Raw genomic sequence first — 9,163 nt, forward strand, 5'->3', positions numbered from 1 at the left:
GCGGCAAAATATAAACTGTTATTAGGTTAATAGAGGTAAAATGTATGATAATAAAAATAAAATACTTAATGGTTTCTCTCTGACAGATAAGACACAAGACAACTGAGTCGATGCAACAATATAAAATATAAAATTGTAAATATTAAATATTAAATTATATTTAAAAAAAAGTAAAACTCATGTTATATATATTCTTACAGGTATGATCCTGCTACTTCTACCAGGGAATTCTCCAGAACTTTGTCACTGGAAAGTTTCAATAATTTAACAAATGTACATTTTTGCTCTTGAAATTGAATATTTAGACTGCCCCCCCAGCTTAAGCATGACGCGGGCTGGGGGTGTTTGCAGGACAGGCAGCACCCCCAGCACGAGTGGGAAGTGTGGGTTTGCATCCTAATGAGGGGTGGAGGCACTGAATGAAGATCACGACAGAGTGAAGTGGAGGAGGAGAGAGAGGAGCTGGTGGGTGAACAGAGAAGGGGAGGGGGAGCAGCTGCTACCTAGTTCATTTCCAGTCCAGCTTCTTGCGCACACATACACACACACACACTCACTGTTGTTTGGTGGTGGTGGGGCACATCAACCGGACAACAAAGAGACGCACAGGGGGGCTCACTGCAGCCAGGATAGGATCACACGTTACCACCATCCAGTGTCAGCGACCAGCCCACTGAACTCTTTTTCTTCATATATGTTGGGAAATCAATCAGTCACACTGGAGGTGACCGTCACAGAAGCGTTAATTACGCACGTAGGTAAGCCTGTGTCAGTATCAGCTGTTGTTAAAATCATTATTCCCTTTACATGTTTTTTGTCGTAAACGAATGTCTCGTGTCGATTCTAGCCCCGTCAATTAGAAAGTAAATAAACATTTCATTTTTTTTTTCTTATTTAAATTATTATGTGATCGTTTTTTTATGCTGGGCCGATCCAGTGTTTCTGACTATTTAGAAAGAGAAAATGAATAGGTTTTTATTGATTCGTGACTGCCGCTCTCTCTCCATCCATTTGCGCCTCAGAGGAACTCGCTGACAGACAGTGCGGGTCGTCATGAGGCATGCTGTCCGCTGCTCGGCTTAACAGCTCTTAATCTGTCATTAGGGAGTTATTTTCAGTCAGAGCACCAGCGACGGACTTTACCAGCCCGTCCAAACCTCTCCTCGGTCGGTGTCTATCCTTTTCGACACCGTTTGTTTTTGTTTACTTCGAGAAAAACTTTTCACCGCAGCCTTACCCTCCTACTTGTTTGTCCTCCCTTAGACAGTACAGCCGTACTTGTGAGCCTCGCCAGAGAAATGGAAATGGAGCATTTCGACGAGCGGGACAAAGGTCACAGGCACGGCCGGTCCAGTGCGAAATTGAACGGGGTGCCGAGCCCCACGCACAGCGCCCACTGCAGCCTGTACCGGACCCGGACCCTGAAGACTCTTACCACGGAGAGGAGAGCCAAGAAGGTCCGATTCTACCGCAACGGAGACCGGTACTTCAACGGGATAGTTTACGCCATCTCCGCAGACCGGTTCCGGACCTTTGACGCCCTGCTGGCGGACATGACCCGCTCCCTGTCAGACAACGTCAACCTGCCGCAGGGCGTCCGCACCATCTACACCCTGGATGGTTGCAAGAAGATCTCCAATATTGAGCAGCTGGTAGAAGGTGGGTAGCCTACACAACTTTACAACACACCTGGGGGATTCAAGGCCTTGTTAGCATAATGTAGCCTAATCTGTCTTTCTAACAACCACTGCCTGATCCTCGGGTGCCATGCCATGTTTCCTTGTTCATCTCCCTGTGGTTACACAAACCTAGATTTACAGAAAATGTTTAGTGAGTAATCATTTACAGGTTTAAAATGCTTTATAAGCTGTTTCTTTTGGGCACTGCTTCATATACTCACTAATCACACTGTAGATTATTATGGTGAAGATTATATCAGTCATTTGGTGGCCATATGGTGAACCTGACATATGTTTTGTCTCAGATTAGCTCCCTCTTAAACTGTTTTACTCTTTAGGAAGTGACATGGGAAGAGGTACAAGTTGTTTTGGCTTTAAGAAAAAAATAGGCCTGTAAAGTAGAAAATTGAACAAAAGCTGGAGACTTTTCCTATATCATTTTATAGGGTTGAATATATGTATTGCTGTAATATGCTGCCTGCTGCTAGAATAATAGTTGCTTATTTAAGAGATGTTACACAATACAAATAGACAGCCTTGCTTCTGCTCCCTTTCTTTCCTTAGCTTTTTTCTCTGCAGTCAGCACTATTTTTCACAATTTTTGCTAATTTCAAACATTGTTCCTTTAAGTAATGTATCTTTCCTCTCTCCCCTTCCATTTGAACCCCAACAGGTGAAAGCTATGTGTGCAGCTCCATCGAAGCTTACAAAAAGTTGGATTACACAAAAAACGTGAACCCCAACTGGTCGGTGAATGTCAAGGCCTCGGCTGCATCCTCCCGCGGGCCCCCCTCCCTGGGCAGCGCCAAGGCTGGGGCTCCAGAGAGTCGTGAAACCAAGGACTTCATACGTCCGAAGCTAGTGTCCGTAGTCCGGAGCGGAGTGAAGCCCCGCAAAACTGTGAGGATCCTGCTGAACAAGAAGACGGCCCATTCCTACGAACAAGTCCTGACCGATATTACTGATGCCATCAAGCTCGACTCCGGCGTGGTGAAGAAGATCTACACGCTGGAGGGAAAACTGGTGAGAAATCTTTGGTCAAAATATCATCATCATCATCATCACTGTATGAGGGCAAAAACACAATCATTTCTTTTTGAGTTGGTGTTAGAAGATAAGCGCCCCATTTTGTTACCACTGTTAGTGTTGTGGAATGCAACACTAAGCCTTTTTATGGTTTAAGAGAACCTCAGACAAACCTTTGACTGCCATTGCTGATTGTTTGCTGGCTTTCAATGTAGCAATGTTTCTAAAGCTTCATGTCTCAATTTCCTTTCTGTGGTACAGACAGTGGGAGCTGATGTTTTTCAAACATTATGAGTGCTTCCATTGAGATGAATACACCATTCACTGAGATGCATTTTAGTTTTTGCATTTGTATATTATGTATCAATTGTGTTGCTTGGAGAGGAGAATAGAAAGAGCAACAGGCTGGTTGGAGGAAAAAATGCTTAAATATTTTATGACCACATTCTCATTCCTCTTTAATGAGCCTTGTGTGAATGAAGAGCGTTTGTGTCCCTGTTCACAGCTGTGGCGAGAGTGACACTGAGACCGAAAGGGGTCAAGAGAAGGTAAAGATGAAAGAAATCTATGAATGAAGTCTGGGTTATTATCACCCACGCTGCTGCGATGTGTGCCAGGGCTTTGCCTTCGAAAACAGATCTGAGTCACGGCCTCTTGATAGTCCACCCACATATTTAGCTCACTTTTTCTTTTCTCAGCAGTGCAGGTGAGATGCTATAAATAGAACACACATCAAAACAGGACTGTAGTGTACAGGCACGTAAATATGCAAAGATCCATGCACATATTCTCCACTACAGCACTAATGTGGAAATGGCTCTGAACTTGGCCTACGCTGCAGTGAAATGAGGTCAAACACACTTTCTCTGTGCTGGCACACGTCCAAGTTTATGAAGCCACACAAAGGAAAAGGACATCTCTGCCAGTATGTCAGGGTATCTGGTTATATTTGTGACTTGATGTAGCTTTCTAATCTCACCATGCTTGCCTTCATGTCACCTCTCTATTTCTCCTGCCGTCCTCAATCATCATTGTCTCTGTCTGTCTGCTCCCCTCTCTATGCCTCTCTAGCTCATGCTTTAGCTCCAAGTTATTGAATGTACCGACACAGTTTTCACCCTTACAGTATCATCAGAACGACAACATTATTATGAAACAGATTGTGTTTGGCGTTAAGGGCATCCTGCCATTTTGTGTTGCACAGTAATCATCTCCTTAATAGCCAATTTGTGACTCATCATGAATATGGCCTTTGTACAGTGGGCTTTTCATTCTTAATTGCCATTTTAGTACTCTCTGTAAGCATGTATCCCACTTCATTTTCATGTGTTGGCCCTGGCATGTCCTTCCTGTCTCTGAAGCCCTGCAGTCTATTTAATGATCCACTGTTAACCCTGCCCTGCTGTTAGAGCCCAGCACCGGCCAATAAAATCCCCAGGATCAGGTTTTCTTTGAGAAAGCTCCTGTTGGGGGGATTAAACTCACGCTTTTGCTCAAGGCCCACTAACTGTGTTGTCACCACTGGTTACGATTATCTTGGAGATTACACAATAAATGCTGCTCTCTCCCCGGTCACCCCTCTGCGATGGGAAGTAAGACTATTATGGTCATGCTATTTTTAGACATTGTATTGATTAGGCCTGTAGGCATGGTAACATGCTCACTGCCAAATTTGCTGGGTTGGGCTGAGTGCAGAACCTCACTTCTCCTTTTTGTTTTTGTGTATGAATGCGTGGGTTAATGCATGTAGGAGAGTTAGCGATTATGTCATGTTTTTGAGGACAACAACATTTAGAATGATGGATTTTAAAGCAAGATGGGAGAGTCAGATTGTAAGATTTAAAGCACATTTGCATAGGGTTGAGACTGTGTGTTATTCATGAGAGAAAATTCTGGGCACGTCTTGAACAGCCCCCTGTTTCTTTCTGGATAGGTGAAAGGTCTCAGAACACAGTATAAGCTTGTTGAATATTTAAACCCCCTATGCAATGTGGTTAATCCATGCTAACTTCAGCAAATCAGCTTAATATAACAACAAATAAACCTCAATACTCAGTAAGGTAAACTATTACTAGATGTAGATCTGAGTGAAACAACATCAAATATGTATGAGTGAAAGCAGAAGGGATTGGGTGACTAGTGAGCAAACTGCATGTTAATGACACTGGAATATACATTATTGAATATCAGGAGTGCGCTAAAGGTATAAACCAGGATAAGGTTACTTTAAGTGTTATGAAATGTATGTGTGTTCACAGGTGGATGCATTTCTGAGTCCATGTTGTTGTGTGAGTCTTTGCTTTTGGTGTCATCTGCTGTGTCAGTCTGTGAGCCTACAGCAGAAGTAGGTTTCTGGGCCATACAGTTACGTTGAGTCCCTGCAGAACCAGAGAGAGAGAGAGAGAGAGAGAGAGGAGAGAGAAAGGAGAGAGAAAGGAGAGAGAGAGAGAGGATCTCAGGCTCCTTGCCTTCATTAACCCCTGTAATAAGGCCAGAAACGGAGAGGCACAATGTACATCCATTAAGCCTCATTCTTCCTCTCATTCTTATTGCCTTCAATTGTTCTCAAGGATTCCAATAGTCTGCCATTCATGGATCCTTTTTAAATAACAACTTTTTAATGTATTTTATTCCCCACTTCAAAACTTCTTAGAAGTTCTTATCAGTTAAAAATACTGCAGCTAAACTGGGCTGGGATGAATAATGTATTATGTCTTTTGGTATTTTAAGTTATGCAGAGTTCAAGAGAGAGTCTGCAGTTGTTGCTGTCAGTCCTCTTATTTTGCCTTTGTATTTATGTTTGTGTATATCTGCATTTGTGACTCTTCTGTTGCAATACCTTTCTTTGAGGACCACATTTCTACCAAACTTCCATCTTCTATGTCACAAATGGACCCAAACATCCAACGTTAAATGTTGTCAAATCATATAATGTAAGGCCTTTGCTCAAATAAAATTCAGATTTATAATTGGCACGATAATATTTCATATTTGTTATTAGGCATTCAATACCCCATTTTGGCACTTGATTGTTATTACGAGTACATTTCAGTCCGTACCAAACTCGAGTGTGTACGCCCGCATGTTTGCCATAAAACGCTTTGAAGTGTGTTATCACGATTTCATCATTTCTGATTTGCAGTATCCTGGGAGAACTGATAATGGGAAAGAGAGGAGACAACAACAGGCTGTGAACAAGCTTTCTCTACCTTAATCCTTTTGGATATCGTGTTTCTGTCTGTAATCGGAGCGACTGGTTGACAGAGAATATATCAAGTTCCCCCCCACCTCTGCCATATTGATCGTGTCTCACTGTTTCTGATAGGCGATATTTTTAGCTCCATCCCCTCTCCTTTGGGGTAACCACAACCTCATATTTCTCTGCAAGCTCTTCACCTTGGCTGGTTTCTGTGATGATTTGATCTAGTTGCCATAGGAACTGTCCGACCTGCCGTGATGTGAAACAGTAGCAAGGGGTGTAGCTGGATTGATCAAGAAAAAAGACAACCTGTAAGTGGCTTAGAGCTCGGACATGGCTAGCCTATTAATACTTGTAAGCTCTGTTTACACACAAAGACACAGACACGCACACAGACACTATGTGGAGCCCAGCTGCCAGCCTGAACCTCGCAAAGCTCACGCACACTTAGGCACGGACAGTGACACACACTCTTTTTAATGGACTCATTTAGATTTCTGCTCATGCATCACTCGCCATTAACTGTAGGCGATAATCAACCAGTGCATGAAGGGACGCCACTTAGTCATCTCTGAGGTCGGGTGCATTCTGTTTTTGAGTATCTCATTAGTGAGCTCCTTCAGTGTTACTCAGTGGGTTTAGCATTGGCAGAGGTACCATTCCCATATTGATGGGCTAAAAATATAAGGCTCACAAAAAAAAACACTTTGATTTCATCCAACTGCAAAGCATTAAGCTTGCCAATGTGGTATATATATATATGTTCACATTAGGGCTGCACGATATATCGTGTCGTGACGATAATCGATATTGACGATATTCTTTTTTTAGGACGTGCGATAATAAAGGTGGGGTAGGTAAGTTTGGGAAACCGGCTCGAGATACACTTTTTGTTATATTCCATGGAATGCTCTTAACATCCCGATAGCAATGAATATCTGAAGTGCTTTGACAAAAAATCTATAAAAAAATGTCATCTGTGGAAGCCATAGTACTGTAAAAAGCACGACCAATCATTTTACCCGGCCCGGCTAAAATAACTGAATAGCCTACCTGCCTGTCAGCCTTCCATCTGAGCACACTTATCTCGTGCACTCATGGGTANGCTTTTTTATTGGTCTGAATATTGTTTTTTACCTCTGCCATAGGTGACAGAAGAGTCACCTTCAGATTTGTTGTTTTTTTCTTTTTAAGCGCAAATGCAACTTTTCAGAATCAAAAAGACTTCACATCACCACCGCTAAGCTAAAGGTGGCTAATGTTGAGCGGGATGACGTTTAGTCGTCTCATTTACTCACTCTTTAGCAACCGCCGCCTTTTAACACACGTTATAGTTGGGTATTTACTAACGCATTTCATCGTGTAGAACAAATCGTTAAAGTCTCTTCAGCTTGAATTAACAACAGATCTTCCTTCAGGCATTAATAGCACGCTTCTAACAGAAAAAAAACCTTAAAGAAACCCATCGAGCTGAAGTGAACCCGAAGGAGTCACATGCCAACTCATTACCATGGTTTGAGACTCATTCCTGCACCACCTCATATTTAAACTGTCATCATCTGTTGATTGGTGACAGGCTGCACGGTAAACCTCTCATTAGAGATGTCCCGATCCGATCACGTGATCGGGGATCGGAGCCGATCACGTGATTTTCAAAAGATCGGAATCGGGAGAAAAAAATCGGGGATCGGGATTTTTTTATTTTTTTTTATAAATACTTTTTTTAAATTTTGTATTCAATGTTACAAAACAAAAATGACNGACAACACGCTTCAAACACGCGTCATCTCCAAACGCAGCTCCTGCTTAATGGCGTGGAACACATTCAATGCCTATCAAAGAGGAACGTGGCTGGGATGGATGCACATGCTGACACACACACACACACACACACACACATGCACACCACACACACACACACACACACACACACACACACACACACACACACACACACACACACACACACACACACACACACACACACACACACACACACACACACACACACACACACACACAGAGAGAGAAGCCCTGCAGTCAGTTTAAGTATAGCGAGCAATAATGTGTTGATTAAATCTGTGATCAGCTGCCTAAGGGCCATGAAATTGGACATGATGAGTGTGGCACATTAAAAACTAATTATCAATAGCACAGATCCTATTGTCTTTCTTTTAAAGCAGTCACAGCAGTAAATCAAGTGTGGAGAATGGAACTATGTGCTCTATCACAATGAGCTCTGGGGTTACAACCAACCGTACCTGGATGCTGGTTGCTTCAAAGCGTCGTGATAAAATGGGAATCTATTATTTACTGCCTGTAGCACTCGATTATTGTATTACAGGCGTGTGGCAAGATGCCAAAATATGGCAGGGAATCAAGCTGCTTCCCCTGTGATGCTTCTCTGTTTAAAAAGGTAGACTAGGAAAACTTATTTAAATGAACCTGACTTTCCATCCGTACATGACTGCATCTTAGTTAGTGGAAAACACCATCAAATCTTCATTCCTTTCCTTTTCCGTAGAGGCCTGTCTGAGCCGATGTTCAATCGTGTTATTTCTTTGACCCGAAATTAGTTCAACTTGAGCACCAACTATTGGCTCGTCCAGCACCAAGATCTGCACAAACCCAAGTTATTGCACAAGAAGTATCCTGTCCTACGTGTGTCATATTATTTTTAATTCACTAAACGTTATCATGGTGGTAGCAGCAAGTACCTATTCATTCAAACCATTTAAGATAAGATTTACTTCATTGATCCCAACTTGGGAAATCTTTGCGTTGCAGCAGCATACTATGTGGGATAATGAATATGCTATAATCATGTCTGGTTAATGTTCTAGGACTTGTAGTTTTATATAATGTATGACCGCATTCTTCCATTGAAAAGCCAGAATATAGTTGTCTGCTCTCTTATTGAATATTACAGAATGGCTTTGGTGGCTAAGCTAACATCTCATGTAATACAATTTACACACGGCATCTATTGCACGTCTGTCCGTCCTGGGAGAGGGATCCCTCCTCTGTTGCTCTCCCTGAGGTTTCTCCCATGTTCCCCTTTAAACTGTGGGTTTTCTCTGGAAGTGTTTCCTTGTACGATGTGAGGGTCTAAGGACAGAGGGTCTAAGAACAGAGGGTCTAAGGACAGAGGGTGTCGTGTTGTCATACTGATATTCTGTACACACTGTGAAGTCCACTGAGACAAATGTAACATGTGTGATATTGGGCTATATAAATAAACATTGATTGATTGATTGAT

General features: G+C 42.5%; 1 protein-coding gene across 2 annotated transcripts in view; it reads left to right on the plus strand.

Moving 5' to 3' along the window:
- Window positions 1-480: 480 nt before the first annotated feature.
- Window positions 481-9,163, plus strand: part of dclk1a (doublecortin-like kinase 1a) — a 59,870-nt gene continuing 51,187 nt past the window's right edge. The window contains exons 1-3 of one of the 2 annotated variants that reach the window (XM_010793367.1): window positions 481-758; window positions 1,264-1,659; window positions 2,353-2,702. In XM_010793367.1, coding sequence (XP_010791669.1) covers window positions 695-758; window positions 1,264-1,659; window positions 2,353-2,702 — 810 coding nt within the window. In that variant the 5' untranslated portion in view covers window positions 481-694. The remainder of the gene's footprint in view (window positions 759-1,263; window positions 1,660-2,352; window positions 2,703-9,163) is intronic. The other variant, XM_010793368.1, reaches the window with a different exon arrangement.

Source organism: Notothenia coriiceps, unplaced genomic scaffold, assembly GCF_000735185.1.
Source record: "Notothenia coriiceps isolate Sejong01 unplaced genomic scaffold, NC01 NC01_scaffold00037244, whole genome shotgun sequence".
NCBI lineage: Eukaryota > Metazoa > Chordata > Actinopteri > Perciformes > Nototheniidae > Notothenia > Notothenia coriiceps.